The 19,939-nt window shown below is 47.4% G+C and overlaps 1 protein-coding gene across 1 annotated transcript in view; it reads right to left on the minus strand.

Moving 5' to 3' along the window:
* The window catches only part of SLC4A11 (solute carrier family 4 member 11), a 1,034,103-nt gene that overhangs the window by 891,091 nt on the left and 123,073 nt on the right, over positions 1-19,939 (minus strand). Inside the window, exon 3 of the mRNA XM_085642688.1 lies at positions 6,909-7,067. Coding sequence (XP_085498814.1) covers positions 6,909-7,067 — 159 coding nt within the window. The remainder of the gene's footprint in view (positions 1-6,908; positions 7,068-19,939) is intronic.

The following is a 19,939-nucleotide window of genomic DNA, read 5'->3' on the forward strand; positions in this document are numbered from 1 at the left end:
AAAGCTGTACCCCTAGCAGGAGCCTGCAGACCCAAGGACTTTGCCGTCAATCTGCTGTTCTTAAATCGTTGAAGGGCAGAGTCTGCCTTTTCCCCAAACAGTTTGTCCGTCGAATGGCAGATCAACCAACGTGGCCTGAACATCTGCTGAGAATCCAGAGGAACGGAGCCAAGCGTGCCCCCTTGCGGCTATAGACGACCCCATAATTCTCGCCACCGAGTCCGCCGTATCCAGACCAGACTGGATCACCTACCTGGCAGCTGCCCGAGTGTCCGGAACAACCTCCAAGAAGGACGACTTATCCCCCTCAGGCAACTTAGGGGCCAAAGATTTAATAGAGTCCATCAAGGCATGAACATAACGCCCCAGCAAGCATGTGGCATTAGATGATTTCAGCGCCATACTTCCTGAGGAGAAGGACTTCTTGGCCGCCTGATCAATTTTCTTTGATTCCCTATCAGCCGGAGACTGAGGGAAAGCACCCTAAGCATGTTTTGAACATGAAGCCTGCACAACTAGGCTCTCCGGAGATGGATGCGTAGACAAAAAATCCGGATCTCCTGGTGCAACTCTGCACCTCCTTGCCACCTGTCTGCAAACCGCCGGAGATGAAAGAGGTTTCCTCCACACCTCCAACACCAGTTCCAAGATGGCCTCATTGAAAGGCAACAAAGGCTCCGAAGCTGACGTCGGAGAGTGCAACACCTCCGTAAGCAGGTTAGACTTGTACTCCACAGAGGGTAGCTGCAGATCTAACAATTCTGCGGCTTTCTTAATCACCACATGGTAGGGTGCCAATTCCTGTGGAGGAGAAGACCTTGCAGAAGTATGCTCCCACTCTGGGGTGGTATCCAAACCACTTGCTTCTTCTATCCCTTCAAACTCATCCGAAGAAGAGTCGACTTCACCTTCTTCCACCTCTGCTCGATATCTCCCTTCCTCCAATACCCTTTGGGCCTCCCGTCTCGACCGGATCCGGGGAGCCGGCGTCGTCGACGTCGTACGCGGCGTCGGTGGAGCCAGAGGTACCGGAGTCGGAGGCGCCATAGGTGGAGTCGGCGGTGCCGATGGAGTCGGCCTCGGCGTCGAGGAAGGTTCCGAAGACTGATGGTCCATCTGAGGTCGTGTCGGATCCCCAGACGGTGCCGAAAACTGCCAGGAAGGCGCCATCGGCATAAAGAGCAAAAAGGGGGCCTGAGCATAATGCTGCGGCACCCCTAGCGTATACGCCATCGGACCCACGGGACCAGTTGGGGCTCCGGATGGGAAGGCCGCCCTATTAAAAATACCATACATGGCATTCAGAAAGTTTGAGGAATCTGTACCTGGAGCCGGGAATTGGGGATAAGGGACCGACCCTGTATCCCTTTGTGGAGTCACCGGCGTCGGCTCCGCAGTATCATCCACCGGAGCCGCAGAGTCATCCGGCACCGGAGCAGCCTCTTCCTGTTCTTGCTCATCCAAAGGAACATCAGACTCCACTCGACCCGGAGTCGAAGCCTTAGACGGAGCCGGTGACTGCGTCGGGGAACGAGCTGGAGCCCGCTTCGGCGAGGGAGACTTCAGAGACTTAGAAGGAGAAGGTGACAAGTCCTTGCTCCGAGGTCGACGGGGCGAAGCCGACCTCGACTTCCTGGACTTCGAGGACCGACGCCGAGAAGAATGCTTCCTCTTCTTGTGGTGTTTCTTTGACTTAGACGACCTCGAAGTCGATGACTCCCGCCTCGACTTCTCTTTTTTTTCTCCTTCTCTTCTCCTCACCGATCTTCTTCATGAAGAGCTTAGTCTTCCTCTCCTTCAGCGCTTTAGGATTCATGCTCCTACAGCACCCGCATTCTTCCATATCGTGGTCTGAAGAAAGGCACCATAAACAGTCCTGATGCGGATCCGTCATGGACATCAGGCCTCCACATTCCCTACAGGGCTTAAAGCCCAACTTCCTCATCGAAGACGTACTGAATTTTACACAGTAACACAGCTAAACTACAAAGTAGCTAGGGAGCACTGGAAAAAAACCGTTGCGCGTCGACGGCGCGGAAAAAAGGGAACTGACGTCATGACGCCGACGTGGGCTTCTTATGGCTCCGGTGACGTCGTACGGAGTCGCGTGCGGAGCCGATGCATTGTGAAGTCGCCCACGTCGACGTAGAGTGCTGGGAAAGAAAAGTTCCGTGGAATGCTGGCGCAGGGGATATTCACAAGGTGAGGAATCCACTGGCAGATGTATCCATCAGAACCATCATTCCTTCATTCATGATCTTTTTGAAATCTTCATGTACGTCTCTTGGCAGGTTAGCTATAAACTGTCGTAGTTAGTCCCACAGCAACCAACTGTACCTCATAAGCAATGCCATAGCTTCGCTGCTTTCATAGTGGTTGTGCCACACATTTCCCTTCCAACTGAATCCAGTTTCTTGCTCTCCTCTATAGGAACTCTAGAGGATGGGGCTCTGGCATGAAGCGAGCGGATGAGACAATCGGACACAGGTGGAGGATCTGAGAGGAGAAACAATAGATCCTGGTAAGGCGGTCTGTATTTATTTATTTTGTACATCAGGAGCTGCCTTGAATGAGGCCGGAGTCAAGAAAATATCAATGGCTGGTTTAATGAGGTCTGGGACCAGAGCACATAATGGCCTTGAAACAGACCGTTGGTGCATGGTCTCAAAAATTACAGACGTTGTAGCTGTAGTTGCTAGAAGAGGTATTTTCAACTTGTTGGCACCTCTTAAAAGAACCTCCTGGAAAGTATTCCTATAATCCGCAAGAGATACTCACCAGAGGAGAATCTCAATTGTAGATGAGTAACCATCCGCCAGTGGAAGTGGTTATGTAATAAGACATTGAAAACCCCGTCTGGAATGCGGAATCCAGTCTAAGTCTTGATCGAGAAGTAGACTAGTTTGGGAAACCTGGAGTGGTACTGGTGACAGGGATACCACAACGTAGACCTAAATCTATGGCGAGGTCTGGTATGTCAAAAATGAGACCCAGAATATCGTGGTGGATGCGGCAAGTTCTAGCAAAGGCCCAGCAGGCATGGCTAGAAGAATTTCTGCAGTAATTACCAGTAGAGGAGGAGATTTCGGAGGAGGCTAAGGAGGTGGTGAGGAAGGAGAATATGGAGCAGCTGGTCCGGAAGGTAAGCCCTGAAGTATTCAGAGCCCGGTTCATAAGGAAGCCTGCATGATTCCCTCATCAGAAGTCACTCTGCCGTATTCTTTTCCGAAGCGTTATAGTGTCTCAACGTCGTACCATGTCTCAATGTCAATAGTCTCCTCTTTGACATCATACAAGTCCTCGGTGTCAACCCAACCCTCAACTGGAAGCAAGAAGACACTGTACCTCTTTGATGTCCATGTCCTTGATGTTGAACAAGGATGTTGTTTCTCAACTTGCCCTCTCCCACTGCAAGAGCCTTCAGAGGGCGAAATAGGAGTACTGGTAGAGGGAGCAACATCTCCGTGCCCTTCACAAATCTTTCCTTTCAGGGTTACTGCCTTTCGTCTTGCCCATGCTGGTGAATCTTCTCATGAGCTCTGAAGGTGCGACTGGGGAGGGAGCTACAATGACATCTATTTTCTGGGATCATGAGACTCTGGCAAACATGGGCATAACAGACCCTCACCAGATCTGTATGATATTTTCAGACACAATCTGGACAGGTGGCAAAAAAGATGGCATTTTGCACAAAAATAAAAATCTTTCCAGTCAGATATAACAGAAAAATACTCTCAAACCTAAAGGACGTTGAGTGAACCACTTTAAAAAAGGTACTGAAGTGATTTTAATAGGCAAAAAACCTTAAATAGACGACAATCAGTACTCCAAGATCCTGTAAGCAAAAGCTGGAAAAAAGAATGGTCAACCGCCACCTATAGGGCATGATGGGACACTGGAGCTCAGGGTGCCCTTAAAGGCACAATGCTCTATTGTCTTTCTTACATTGCTGCAGTCTACAGAAGTATATTGCCCTATCTTTCCCCAACATTCACTTTAAAAGAAAATGAAAAGGCTTGGTGAGGGATGCTTTAAAATGTCAATATTCCTTTATTTGGTGTCATTTTAAGGCATAATGTATTTACTCTAAAAAGATAAAAGAAAATGTATAGATTATGAAATATTGCTTTTAAACTGATAGATTATAATTTTGTGCCAAGTGAACTTCCTAGGCTTGTGATACAAGACAAATGTACAACAAAAAATGGGACACTGCAAAAGGTTCTCCAGGATACCTGCATGTGGATGGGACTATTCACTGTTTATTATTAATGAAGATCTCCCAAAAAACGCAGCTGGTCCTAGTTTTTAAAAAAACTTTATCCATAATTATTGGCAAACAGTGCACATGAATACATATCATTTATAATGGCTTGGCAGTTGTGAAAGGGACGCACTTACATTCGACATCACAGTAAACCTCATTAGCTTATAGGCGAAAACATTTACTCTCAGGATCAAATAGTCAAAGGGCCTCATGGGCTGGAGATCGGTTCTTGTTGGCAAATGCAACTGAAAGGGTTCCCAAATGTCTCGGGGGCAAGATATCGGAGGCATTAAGTCCCAAAAATTGGACAGTTGGTCATTGCATTAATGAAGGAGGCCAGTAGAGGTGAAACACAGCATGATGATGACAAAGCTTGGGGTACAAACATGACCGATTTGTTGTAATTGGCAAGGCTGGTAGTCTACCCCTGCCTGCAAATGACTTAGGCTCTGATTAAAAGTCTGGCGTCCATGGACTCTGGCAATTAGGAGTCAGGCGGTCAGACCACCACAGCCCGCCAAAGCTGCCAGGGAATTGCCAATCCCTGGAGATGTTGCAGCGGTGTAGAGGCATCAATAGGCATCGGCACTAAGCTGTGTCCACCCATGAACCCTAAAAACACCGCACACCTAAACTTTGCTCATCCTTGTACCCTAAAACATCACTCACCGCCCCTAAAATCCACCCATTCATGACCTAAATAAAACTCATCTCCCCTCAACTCCCCCATCCCTGAACACAAACTCCTTTCTATACCTGAACTCCACCCATTCCTGACCCCTAAAAAAAACCCTCACTAGTCTTAAACTCCACTCAAGTTTAGCGTAATTTTGGATTCTTCCGTACAATTCTTTCCTTTAGATGTTATCTTTAATTTCGATTCATTTGTATTTCATTATACTTGGTTTTCCATGATTGTTTCCTCCAATGTGGTTTCTCAGTTTTTGTTTTTCCAATATTTCACGTACATCAGGCATAAAGATGTATGAGGCGTTAACAAGTGAGGATTCTCCAATAATCTTTACACGCAATGCTTTGCTTTAATCTACTACATGGAAATTGAAAATTAGGTTGAATAGCTTTCAAACTTGTATAGCATTATTGGTTATCCCAACCGAGTAATATTTTCTCAAGGATCTAATTAGATGTTAGATCCAACTGTTATAAGGACATTTCCATACTCCAGACTTTTTAAACAAGGTTCCGCAAATCTTAATCAACACACTTACTTTCACATTTGCTAACTATATTTCACATGTAAAGAGCCACCATTACATTGGTTATATTTATCTAAAGTGCGCTTTTGTCAAAATTGATCGATCGGATGTTTTCAATGAAATGAGCAATATTATAATAGACTCTGGAACTCTCTTCCTCTTCACATGAAACAGGAGTCTTCGTATCTGAAGTTTTGACGAGACCTAAAGACCTGGCTCTTCACCCAGTAATTGGCTTAGTTACCTTGTCTAGATTCTGGACTCATTGCGCCGGGAAACCCTGAATGGGGTAGCTGCACGCCCTACAAATTTAACTAACTATTAAAACAATTGTTCCTTGGCCTCTTCTTGTGATCGTGAACAGACGGATCCAATATGTTGTTCCGTTTCAATTGCTGCTGGTGGGCATTAGCATTTACTCAATGAACGGTCATTAAAAAAAGCACAAGTTTGTACATTGTGCACAACTGATAGAAAAACATTTGAACACATTTTCAAGCTGCCCATAAGTTTACTCAATCATGAAATCAATATAAGGGACTACTGAATAAGGAACTTAGCACCTTATCGAATTCAAAATTGAGAAATTAATATACTCTAAAAAAAATAGACAAGCAATTAATAATGTGGCTAGGTTTTATAATCTGTATTCATAAACGTAATGGTTTTGATTCTTTTGCAAAACATAAAACTTTTCAAAGCTATCACTGTTACACAAGGTTTAAACCAAATGAACTATATCAAATGAAGGAACTATTGGTTCATTACAATCTGTACTTTGTACTAGTTTTCACACGGCCTTTCTATTGTCACTGTTTAGTTATGTTTTTTAACAACTGAAAAATGTAGTTTAAATGATGTGCTTTGAGTTCAGCACGTATAGAGGAATATTCTGCCTTCTATGAATTCAGGGAGAATAACCACAATGAAGAATTAGGATTACAGCCACGTACGTTTTATGGGCTGTTGAAATCCAGCATAGAAACTTTCCATTTTATCTTCAAGAATCACACAACTGTGTTGTTTAATATCAGTATTTGTGCTAAATTATCTCTTCGCTTTCTAGAATTCCAATCTAGAAGTCTATTCTCTGCTGAAAATGGGGTACAAAAAAACAAAAACCATCTGGTGTTCCATACTAGTTGATAGATCTCTTACAAGATAAAAATATATTAATGCCCCTCAAGTTCTGCACCAATGATAGCCTTGAAAACTTCACACAATTGCTGACCTCTAGGGGCAAGACAGAAGGAATCAAAATCACTTATTAGCCTAGATGTTTTCATAATTGCCATTTTATTAGGCATTCTAAAATTGGAGAAATAAAGAGTATCGTGTAGTCCTGTTTAAATAATACTTTCATGCACAAAATATAATTAACTGCCACAGACAACTAAGAGTTAAACAATACGGGACTAACATACCTGCGATACTCTGTGGTACTTCCAAGTTGACGTTCACAAAAAAACGTATGCTTTCACCAGAAACAATTGAAGACTGAACAGTGTCAAAGAGCTCATCTCCTCCTCCTCCACCATCTTCTTTAGTTTCACAGCCTTCATCCGTATCACACTTAAGGTAACCTGTAATAAAATTGTGTTGTTAACTATCATTTTAGATCCCCTTTTCTTTACCTAAATTGCATGTCATGAATAAAAGTTAGCTTATCATATTCAGTGACCTATGATTTCCTCACACTTCCATATTATCCCAACATTCCATTTTCTGAAAGCAATACACGCAGTTACGAAAAAGTCTAGATTGTAATGTTTAAAGCATGGACTACTTTATGTGTTAAGTGTTTTTAATGTAATGTTAATATACTCTAAAGATTCACATGCTTGGAAGAACAATCTCCGCATTTCATCAGGGCGGATTTTATATTTTTTAATCGTAAAAATGTTCCATGGGACTCGCGTCACTAGAACCAAAACAATAATTCTTTTGACAGGGTCACTTCTCGTACAACACAGTACGGCTGCAGCACTTTCATGACTTCCTTTTAGGAACAGGATGTTCATTACACTCCTGAGCCATGCGATAAGTGCACATAAAGATCTAGCAGAGGTCAATTCTGAAATACCATTCTTTAGATGGTACGATCAGCAGTTCACTATTTAGCATTTGATGCAATACCTATGCTTGGCAGAGCAGGGCAGACATGCAAGCTAACCTCACAACACAGACAAGGCCCATAATTGTATATGTTCCAGCTGATTTTGGATCCCATTAGAACAGTTTGTTGAGGGTAAAGACACATTTCAGCACCTTCCACCCCATCCCCACAACTCAGACAGAACAAACATTTTTCATAGGGGTACGCACTTAATACTTTGCTGTAGGGTTAACACCTAGGAAACATTGGCAAAGCCTTAACGCAATGTATGCAAAGACAGGCATGCAGAAACAGAACTATGAAACAGCACATTAAAATCATTTTACTTTGACATGGCTTGTTAGTTGCAATTGTAATGATGGCAGAAGTATTATTGGTAGTGGTGGTGGAAGTACTGTTCATTCTGAGCTGTTAAGATAATGTCAGCCACATATGGTGGGATATAGAAATCACACACATGGCCACACTCAATCTCCAGGCAAGAGATTGGGGTGCAGAATCTTCTTTCGATTGAGAGTTGATCCACTTTGAGTGGCATTCTTAGGACAGGTGTAGAAGGTCTGCACACAGCAACATTCTCTGTCAATCTGGAACGATGAAGATGGATTGGGCTCTGACAACTCTTCATCAGAACACAAGAAACACAGATATGGGAGGAAATGCGTAGTGAAGCAGAAGCTTCCACTTGAACTGAAAAGTATCCCCTACAGCTCCCTGCAAAGGATGCTGGAAGCCACTGAACATCAGTCATGGATGCTCTCACACGTGGCAAAGAAGTCCACCTGAGTCTCAGAGCGGGATCTCACCTGTGTCCAGAAGCACTTTCTTGCTTATTAATGTACCACATCACAATTGTATGGTCAGTTAACATGAGGCCCGAAATGCGTTGAAGTGATGAGAAGACCTTGAGCGCTAGCGGAATTGCCTATAGCTCCAGCAGACGGTGTAATCGCTGCTCCTGAAGAGACCTGATTAACAAGTTACTTACCTTGGGTAACGATATATCTGTAAGAAACATTAGTTAGTTATAGATTCCTTACCTTAGAATTACCCCCAAGGTGTCCGACTGGATCTGGAAAGTTTTTTCGTCAGCAGTACCACGTCGGAAGGTGGCGTCGGTCGGCTCTGCGTCCGTTGTTGGTGTCGTGGTCGCCGGGATGACGTCGCGGTAGCTACTTAGACGCCACCCTCGCGCCCTGACGTCAGTTCTAGACACTACTTTCCGCGCCAGAAACATAGTGCCATGCAAGACACTGCCCACTGGCGTACAAAACTAGGGCCCTGAAAGAATGTCCTTAACCCTAGAAATCAGTTGGCAGAACGGGGAGAATGAGTGGGGCGGTAAGGAATCTTTAACTAATGTTTCATACAGATATATTGTTACCGAAGGTAAGTAACTTGTTTATCTGAAAGATACACGTTGGTTATAGATTCCTTACCTTAGAATAGATATCTCAGCAATACCAACCCCGGTGGTGGGTCTGCGAACCAAAATCACACCAGAAAATCCTGGAGAACGGAACAGCCAGAGAAGCCATCTCTCCAGACTTGGCTGTCCAGACAGTAGTGTTTTGTAAATGGGTGCAGTGATGCCCACGTAGCTGCCCGACAGATGTCATGTGGAGGAACTACTCTTCCCAAGGCAGTAGTGGCTGCCGTCACCCTGGTGTAATGGGCGCGTAGCCCCACTGGAGGCTCCTTTTTAGCCAGAGAATAGCGCGCTTTAATGCACAAAACGACCCATCGAGCAATGGTTCGCTTGTGTACGGCCCGACCTTTCTTGGCGCCCACCTAGCCAACAAAGAGTTGGTCATCCACCCGGAACTGTTTTGTGCGATCCAGATAGAAAGAAAGCGCACACTTTGGCTCTAGACGGTGGAGCCTCTCTTTCTCTTTAGAAGGATGAGGAGGCGGAAAGAAGGTGGGCAAAGTGATGGTCTGCCCAATGTGAAAGGCAGTGACAACCTTAGGAAGGAAGGATGGTTGAGTCATGAGAACCACCCTGTCCGGATGGACAGACCGGAAAGGAGGCTTGGATCAAACCGCCTGGAGTTCACTCACTCTTCTGGCAGATGTGATGGCTACCAGCAATGCAGTCTTAAGCGTCAGAAGCCTCAAAGGACAGTTGTGAAGCGGCTCAAAGGGAGCGCACATTAAATAGGTTAAGACTAGATTCAAGTCCCACTGAGGCATAACGAAGAGAATAGGAGGAAAGAGATGAGTTATGCCTTTCAAGAAACGACTGAAAAGAGAAAGCTGATCTGGAAGCCGAAGGAAGGCAGAGATGGACGAAAGATAGCCCTTGATAGTGCCCAGAGCAGAGCCCTGCTGCGCTAAAGAAAAAAGAAACAAGAGAGCCTCAGAAAGAGGGGCAGAAAGGGGATCCACAGCCTTTGCTGTGCACCGAGCCACAAACTTGTTCCACCGGCAGGCGTATACCGTCTTAGGGGAGGGACGCCTGGCTGCCAAGATTACATCACAAACTTCGGGAGGCCTGTCAAAAGAGGTCAACTGTCCCCGCTCAATCTCCACGCAAGGAAGTGGAGGTTGGACAGGTCCGGGTGGAGGACCGTCCCCTGCTGCTGCGGCAGATGATCGTCCCGAAGAGGTAGTCAGATCGCTGGATCGATGGCCATGTTGAGCAGCTCAGGATACCAGATTCTTCGTGCCCAATCCGGAGCCACCAGAATGTCTTGGGCCCGGTCGCGCCTGATCTTCGCCGCTCTGGGCAGAAGTGGTATAGGCGTACAACTGACCGCAACTCACTCGCGCCGAAAAGAGTTGCCTAGCGAGTGCCGCCTTGGAAATTCCAACGCGCAGAATTGCTGACATTGTACGTTCTCTTTGGTGGTGAATAGATCTAACCAAGACTCTCCCCACTGTAGAAAGAGACCTTGCACCACCTCCGAGCGAAGACGCCATTCGTGATCCATCATGCACCTGCGGATGAGTTCGTCCGCCCTGGCGTTCAGGGAACCTGCCAGGTGTTGAACCACCAGGGATATGCCCTGATGTTCGAGCCATGTCCAGAGGCGGAGGGCCTCCTGACATAGGGTCCAGGACCCTACCCCGCCGTGTTGGTTGCGCTACCACATGGCAGTGGTGTTGTCAGTGAAAACCTGCACTACCCTTCCATGGACAGAGGGAAGGAATGCCTAGAGAGCAAGACGAATCCCCTGTAGCTCCAGAAGGTTGATGTGGAACTCGGACTCCACCAGAGACCAGAGGCCTCTGATCTGCGCCTCTCCCATGTGGCCACCCCATCCCAGAAAGGAGGAGTCTGTCACCACTGTGTGCTCTGGTTGGGGAAGGGAGAGGGATCTGCTGTTGACCCAATCCTGGTTCGTGAGCCACCACTGCAACTGTCGAGCAGTGCCCTCCGCGATCTGGACGTAATCAGACAGATTCCCCTGATGCTGTGCCCACTGGAACCTTCGGTCCCACTGCAGAGCCTGCATATGCCACCTGGCATGATCAACCAGCAGGATGCAGGAGGCCATGAGGCCCAGTAGCCTCAGGGTCATTCTGACCGAAACCCGGGATAGAGGCTGAAAGATCGGAATCATAGCCCGAATATCCTGGACTCGCTGTTCAGGAGGATAAGCCCGAAACTGCATTGTGTCCAGAACCGCTTTGATGAAGAGGAGCTTCTGAGAGGGAATCAGGTGTGACTTCGGCACATTGATGATAAACCCCAGCGAATGCAGGAGGCCGCCCGTAGTCTGGAGGTGGGAGACGACAGCCTGGGGCGAGCCCGCCTTCCACAGCCAGTCGTCGAGATAGGGGAAGACTGGAACCCCTGATCTGTGCAGATGAGCTGTGACCACCCCCAACACTTTGGTGAACACCCGAGGGGCGCTGGAAAAGCCAAAGGGGAGCACGGTAAACTGAAAATGCTCGTGGCCTACCGTGAACCGCAGGTAACACCGGTGGGCCGGCAGGACGAGGATGTGAAAATAAGTATCCTGCAAGTCCAACACTACCATCCAGTCTCCATGGTCGAGGGCAGACAAGACTTGAGCGAGCGTCAACACTTGAACTTCTCCTTCCGGAGGAAGCGGTTGACGTTCCTGAGAGCCAAGATAGGACGATGGCCCTTGTCCTTCTTCGGTACCAGAAAGTAGTGGGAATAACCATGACCTACTTCTTGGGTAGGAACACGCTCAATTGCTCCCTTGGCCAAGAAAGCCAAAACTTCCTGTTGGAGAAGTGCCAGGTGATCCTCTGACATGCGGTAGTATTGAGGTGGCATGGCTGGAGGGGTAGCCTCGAAGGGGAGGGTGTATCTGCGAAACCCACCTGTCCGACGTGATGGTGCACCAGTGGGGAAGGTGATGGCAGATCCTGCCACTCACTGGCATTTGATGGGCCGGAAATGTCAGATTAGGAAGGTTTGGAGGCTGCTGCAGAGGTGGGGGGGGGGGTTGGTGGACTGGCCCGCCCGCTGGCCCCCTGAACCACGGCGATGGTTCCCACGTCCCCTGGCGCGTGATGATTGGGAAGCTTGCTGCGGCCTGTGGGTTTGGGCAGGATGTAGCGGGGCACTCCTTCCATAGCCACAAAAGTGCCGAAAAGAAGACTGCGCTGGGCGAGTGGAGAGGCCCAAGGACTTGGCCATAGCCAGTGAGTCCTGGAAACGCTGTAGAGCGTTGTCTGCTTTGCCGCCAAAAAGGCGACGGCCATCAAAGGGCATGTCCATGAGAGTGTTCTGGACATCCCCAGAAAAGCCAGTCTACCTCATCCAGGTGTAGCGTCGAAGGGCTACCGACGTGGAAATCGTCCTGCCTTGAGAGTCGACGGTATCCAGCCCACAACAGATAGACTTCGCCGCATCCCTCCCGGTGGCAACCTGGAAGAGCACTGTCCAGGCCTCCTCCGGACACTGAGGCAGCACCTGCGCAACCATATCCCACACAGAGTGGGAATAACGGCCCAAAAGACATGCAGAGTTTACCGACCGCAGTCCCAAGCTGGCGGAAGAAAAAAAATGTCTTCCCAAGATGGTCCACATTCTTGGATTCCCTTTCTGGTGGGGAAGGGAATGCGCTCTTGGAAGCGGAGGCTTGGACCACCAAGCTCTCACGGTTGGGATGTTGGGAGAGGAAAGTGGGGTCGCCCGGAGCCGGGCGGTGGCGTCGGGCAATAATCCTGTCCACGGGAGTCCCCGTGATGGGCTTGGACCAGATGCCCAAAAGAAAACCCATAAGGGCCTAATTAAACGGCAGCTGGTGCTCCGAAGAGCTCGCTGCTGGCTGAAGCATCTCAGTCAGGAGGTTAGTCCTGACGGACACTGTAGGGAGCTCTAGGTTGAGGGTCTTGGCCGCCCTACGCAACACCACTGTGTACGACGCTTCCTCCTCTGTTGCCGGGGTAGTAGGAGACAACATGCCAGGTCAGGGGAGGTGTCCAAACCACTGGCATTCCCCAGTTACTCTCTCCAGTCCTGCTCAGATTAGAGATGATCTGTCAAAGGGTCACCTGACCCCTCCCAGTGCTCCTCCTCCTCCTCCTCGTACTCTGGGTGCCAATCAGGTCGAAAAGGGCCCCCAGGAGTGAACAGGGGCTCAGAAACCCCTCTCGGCGGCGGGTGACATGGTCCAGCTCCGGGTCCACATCAGGATGGAGGCCGGCATTGACCCCGGCCGGGAGCACGACCGGCATCGGTAGCGGAATCAGTGCCTGAGGGAGAGGCACCGGTGGAGGTGTAATGCGGTCACCCGGCGCCGATCCGGATCCAGGCCTGGATCCAAAGGGGGCCTGTGGCGCCGTTGCCGGAACCGCCGGCAGAGAAGGCCTAGGCCCCCCAACTGAGTCCACGGGCCCGAAGGCGCACCAGCGGAGTTGGGCTGCCCAAAGATGGCACGCATCGCCTCGTAAATTGCACGAGGCTGAGCAGGAGTCACTCCCGGTTCCGGGAAGGGAGGAAACCGCAATGTCGACTCTTCGGGCTCCGCACGCGGACTGCAGGAGGGGCACCGCCCGAATCCCTTGTTGCGTCAGCCGACCGCTGGGAAGAAGTCGAAGAGCGACGATGCTTCGACTTTTGTGTGCTTCGACTTACCCGACCCAGAGTGCAAAGACTTCGATGACTTGGACGAATGGTGATGGCTCCGCGGCCAGTCCCTCGACCCCCTTCATGACAGGGACCTCGAACAGCATGGAGCCGACTGCCGGCGCTCCAGCAGCTTTCAGGACCGCTCCCGCAAAGCCTTCGGAGCCATGGACCGGCAGTCGGAGCACGACTTGGGGTCGTGGTTGCGCTTAAGGCGAAAGAGGCACACGCGGTGCGGATCTCTAACCAACATCAGTCAGGTACAGAAATTGCATGCCTTGAATCCGGGCATCCCTCGTGCACCAGTAGTCAGACTCAAAAAAGACGTACCCAAAAGGCGCTCAAAAAGATCAGTCAAAAAAAAACTGGAGGTACCGCTCTTTCCGGATCTGCGCTGGTCGGCGCGGAAAACGAAAGAACTGACGTCAGCGCGCGAGGACGGCATCTAAGTAGCTACCGCAACGTCATTCCGGTGACCACGACGCCAACGACTGACGCGGAGCCGACCGACACCACCTTACGACACGCAGAGGTACTGCTGATGAAAAAAACTTTCCAGATCCAGTCTGACGCCTGGGGGTAATTCTAAGGTAAGGAATCTATAACTAACGTGTTTCTTTCAGAGGCCCTTGATCTCCAGATGCCCCAGATACGTTGCCCACCAGAAGATGGAGCTGTTTGTCACTGCTGTCAGAGGACAAAAGGACCAGCCTAAATCTGCAACAGTGTCCCTTGAGTTCGCAATGGAGTCTCTATACATTCCTTTGAGGTGCGAAGGGGAACCAGAACCAATGTGGTCGGATTGAGCCTCAGACCAGACACTTCCCCAAAAAGTTCTAGGATCAAAAGGCAGTGGGGGCCTGCACGAGCTGGATCAGTCATAAACAAAAGAACATCGTCCACACAGAGGGCGAAACGTTCTTCGTGAGAGGTGCTCCAACGCCATCCTTGGACTTGGGCATCGCATCTAATAAGCCAAGCTAGTGGCTCCATAGCCAGAACGAAAAGCAGGAGAGACAGGGGCAACCCTGTCTCGTCCCCCGACGGATCGGGAACTCCAGCGAGAGAACGCCGTTGATCAAGACTCAGGCCGGCGGTAGAGTATAGTACTCGCATCAGCCCCCAGAAATATGGGCCAAAGCCTGCCCGGACCAGCACCAATTCCATGTAACACCAGTCCACTGTTTCATAAGCCTTTTCAAAGTCTATCAGGAGCAGGGCCAGATACGGCGAAAGGAGATGTTGATGTGCCAGTGCTACATGTAGGCATCTTAGGCAGTGAAAAACCACCTTGTTCCACGGTCTTCCCATAGAGTGTTATGTTTCATCTAGGTACCCTAATATAGGCCCAGGGAACATCATACCATTTCACCTACATCACTGCCCCGACATTACACAGTAACGAGCCTTTTAAGGACTGAACGCCTTTTAAAAACTGAACCTTTTACCTAGTTCTAGGCCTGGGTGCAGAAGGAGGGTTTTCCCTGAACAATAGTCTTCTATGACTTCATATTTAGACTGACACCGCAGGAATGAATATTCATAAGGCTACTTGGAAGCCAGGCAGGGGCTATACACCACCTTCCTAATATCTACGCACAAGGTTCATCACAAACGTCAGCCTCATACCCAACAATGGTTAACACAAGAACAAGGGACAAAGGGACTCTATATACTTTTCTGTATAAATACAGCACCTCTTGCTATCAGTAGTTAGCGGGAAGCGAGACTTCCAGGCCGACTAGAGACGCTGAGGCTCCTAGATGCAGACACTCCAGCTGACCGTGGTCTGAACATTCCCTGCGGGGTGTCCAACTGGAGACCAAGAAGGGCTCCGACATTCTCACAAATCAGGTAATAGGGTTTGACTAAATCCTAGAGGGATTCTTGGCTTTACACCTAACTCACATGCTAGGTACACTTAGGTACATCCAGATAGGCATCGTAGGAATAAGCGCACTTTTATCGCATTTTATATTAATGTATTTATTCATGCTTATTGCAAAATGGTAGAACTGTACTATCCTTTTATATTCATAGTAATGCTAATCATATATCTCTGCTACTGTCTAATGGTTGTTGCAGCTCACATATTTTACTCAACTTTTCAATAAATCCTTATTGAAATGCACCAAACTGTTTATTCTGTGTACCTCTGAGATAAACTAAATGAGCACGAGTGACTGAGCGAAAAGTAGTACATTGTTTCCATGATCTTGAGGGATCAGGGTTGTCATGCTCGGAGGTTGCCAGAAACTAATCTCTCCCCGATAAGAGGAGACCCTAGTGGCACTGTGAGCTAGCTAATGCAAAAACCGGTTAACATACTCGGTGGGGGTGCTCTGTTAGTCTGCCTCCAATCCCACAGTTTGTTATCCAAACGCACAGGTCCTGCATGGGTACTATAGGACCTACACGACATGGCACCACCAATGTTGGTTGGGTACTTATTTAACAGTAGAATCTGAGTAGTTCAGTTGTGTTTATTCTCAGAGACCCATACTCACAAACAGACGCCTGGAGTGTGTGGGCACAAACTCCGCCACAGCTGAGTAGGCGAAATATCCTATTTATTGGCTGCTGGTTAATCAAGCTTGACAGGACATACTGTTCCTAAACAATTGTTAGTTCCCTTGAACACACTTCTTCAATAAAAATGACGGAGGGCGTAGATCTCACAGTGGTGGCTGATCGCATCTCAGTAGTAGAAGAGGTGGCTGGAATTCTCATTCCACCTAAATTGAGACATACAGTCACCCTGAAACTATTAGAACATGGTTTGTCATCTAGGGGTGGCTTAGTAGCTTTTGTGATTGAGGCACATAAATCAAATAAAACAGAGGTATTCTATTTGTGGGTTTCATTCCCAGAAGCAGATGCTAGAACACACACATCTCACTCTTACACATAGGGAGATGCACCCGCGGAATATGGTCCTTGCAAGGACATAAGAGGTTCCGCTCACGTACCAGGAACATTTCTTCCGGTTTAAGACACAGAATAAGATTAGGCCCGTTCAGAGGAGATGGGGCAACATGGCCAATATTAGCTTACACGCTGCATTCTGACATTGAAACAATTCCACAGCCAGAATTACTCATACAACACAAATATTTAATTAAAATCTACAGAAACCTGACGCAGTTCGGCATACTGACTTTCACAGTTCAACCAACAACAGTCGCAACAAATGGAACTCAATCACAGGGTACAGCAACTAAAATAACTCCACAAACATTACACGCAGTAATGGGCAAAATGCCCACGAAACGCGAACATATACCATTATGGGTAGTCAGAAAATATCTCAGCTTGAGGCTGTATTCCCGAATGCTACCACATTTGAAAAACACAGAATGTTAATCTGCTTGCCCATGGGGATAACACCACAGTTAGAGGATTGTACCACTTGGGGTGCAGTCTTTGCTGCTAAGTATACCAAAACTCACGGTATTCCCTCATTAGCGGTGGTACCCGAAGTATTGAGACAAATACAGAATGAGTACGGAGCAGAGCCTGCTCTCAACTTTCGGATGAAGTTATTAAACAACTACGACCAGGTATCAGCCATAATACTAGCTAATATTAAAGGGGAAGCAGCTTCAGTGGCAATCCACCAACGCCTAAGGGAGTTCAGTCCGTTAGACCAACTACACGAACTACCCAAAATAACAAACTGCATATGCAGAGTTAGGCAGAGACAGTTTGGGTGGGAAAGCTTTAAAACCACAACTGATGGGCAGTCCTGAAAAGGACACTTTTAAGCAGACACCTGCTTCTTCTAAAAAGAATTGGGATAATAATTCAAAAACAACTTTTCAGAGTGCTCCTGTGGTGATCTACCTCAGGATCGAGATCTTTTTTCTGTAAAGAGGTATAATCGCAGGAATAGGGATAATATTAGGAAACCTGACAGGTATCAGGATACACGTTCCTCATTCCTTTCAGGGCTCAAAGAAAACATCCGAGAGTGAAGGACGGTCAGAACATAAAGAAGAGCGTATAAAGTCCAGAGACAAGCAGCACGCTAAAGTCTACACTTCTAAAAAAGAAGACAAGCCAAAATTAAAACCTCAATTTAAGAAAAAGAAAGTTGCAGGTCTGAAGATCAGACATGCCCAGAATTCTGAGGACGCAGCTACTGAACGGGGAATGGGCTCAGACGATGCTAGACAGTGCGGCAGAAGTAACAATAACTCGCCAGAACCTGAAGGAATTTCTGGTGATAGCGGACTTGAATGATTACATCACGGTGGAAACACCAGACTCCAGGGTGAGCGTCCCACTTAAGTTACACAAGAGAACACTCCAGATGGAGGGGGATGAGTCCAGGAAACTAAAGGGTCTCTTTTGGGAAAATCTGTCATCCAGGTATGACATCCTATTAGCAGAACAAAATTGGCCGCCAGCATTTGGTATGGAGTGCCCAAGGGTAGAAAATGTAATTTTTCTATCTTTTCCCGACCTCGTTCCCATACATCTTAAACAAGCATATGCACGGGAGTGGGCAGTAGCCCTAGCTCCAGCTTTGTATTAAATCACACCGGATGGGATGAGGACTCAACCCACCACGTGATCCCATTAAAAGTTTCACCAATTGCTCAGAGGTAATACCCTATAATTCAGGGAGATCCTAGATCAACTTGAATGCCAGGGGGTGATCGAAAATTGCACCTCACCAATGAACACTCCTTTGTTTCCTGTATCAAAACCAGACAATTCATATGGTCTAGTTTTAGATTACAGACATTTAAACACTTGCACAAAGACATTTGCTGTCCAAAACGCACAGTGCAGCATTAATTTATAACATTATACGGAAAAAATAAAAAACTACACTCTACATTTCAAATGGATTTTTTCTGCCAAAGTATAGCGCCTGAAAGTAGGTATTTGACCACATTCACAGGGTTGGGGTCACAGCGACAATTTTGTCATCTCCCCCAGAGGTACAAGAACAGCGCCGGGGTATTTTCAGCAAGAGAGTTACTCCAAAATTTTGATGAGGAAGCATGGTCCTACGTGAATTATATTTATCTGACGGACGATAATTTAATGAGGCACTTGACCAGAGTGAGCACCATTATTATGGGATTCGCTTCTGAGGGCTACAAAGGTAACTTTAAAAAACTCTAATATTGCCCACCTCAGTGTCCTGAGCTCTCAAGTGAAGGAAAAAGTCTGGCAGCTAACTTTTTAGAAACGTGTGCGCTGCTGCAACCTCCAAAAACATTTAAAAAACGCAAATCAATACTGGGATTACAACATTTCGGCATAACATACATTTTGGATTATTTAGAAAGGGTAAAACCTTTCTACGACTTAATAAAACCTGACTTTTCAGTTAGACATTGGACACAGGAACATTCAAATATCCTACGTTCACTACAAGAAGACATGATTGCTTCAAAACACTTAGACACGCGTAAACGTACACAACTTGGCGATCTCTGTAATAGCGGGTCAATGCGGGTACACTTTTAACCTTAAATGAAGGCGAAACGGTACCGATTGCAAACAAATCTCACCTGTACTCAAACGCAGAAATGCATTTCACTAGAACAGAAAAAATACTGACAGCTGTTCAAATCGCTGTAGCAAGAGGAAGAGCACTGGCTCAGGGGAAACTCATAATTGTCTTAACCCCGGTACCAGCCTTATAGGCTGCTACAAAGGCTAGCATTCCAAATGCGAAAGCCTTACATCTGAGATGGATACTAGGGCTAATTTTCTTACTGCAACGGGCGTTGAATACAGATTTGATCCAAGTTTAAAAATACAAGCTTTCCTGCAACATGAACAAGAATATCCTCTACCTAATGAAATATTGCCCCTAGATCAGTATGAATACATAATTTACACTGACAGATCAGCACAACGGGCCTTTCGAAAGTAAGCAGTAATACAGTGCAGCGTGTGCTATCGTTAAAGGTCGCATGCAGGAAGGAAAGGTCTATCCAAGTTGCACTAAAACCCAATCTCTAGGTGACTGCACGGCTCAGTTGGCAGAACTAGAGCACTGATATTGGCACTTGTAAATACGGATCACGAATTCCCCACACTAATCCTGTGTAATTCCTTTTACTGTGTGCAATTGTACAATGAAAACTTACATCTTTGGGAACTAAATGTGAAAGATGGCACAATTAAGCATAAAATGTGATGGCAACAGGTAGAAGTGGAGTTGAAAAATGCACTACCAAGGGCTCATGTGATCCATACACTGAGTCATCAACGTCGAAGGCGGCTGACAGGTCCAGGAGGATGAGGGCCGCGGTTTCTCTGAT

This window comes from Triturus cristatus, chromosome 2_2 (assembly GCF_964204655.1).
Source record: "Triturus cristatus chromosome 2_2, aTriCri1.1, whole genome shotgun sequence".
Taxonomy (NCBI): Eukaryota; Metazoa; Chordata; class Amphibia; order Caudata; family Salamandridae; genus Triturus; species Triturus cristatus.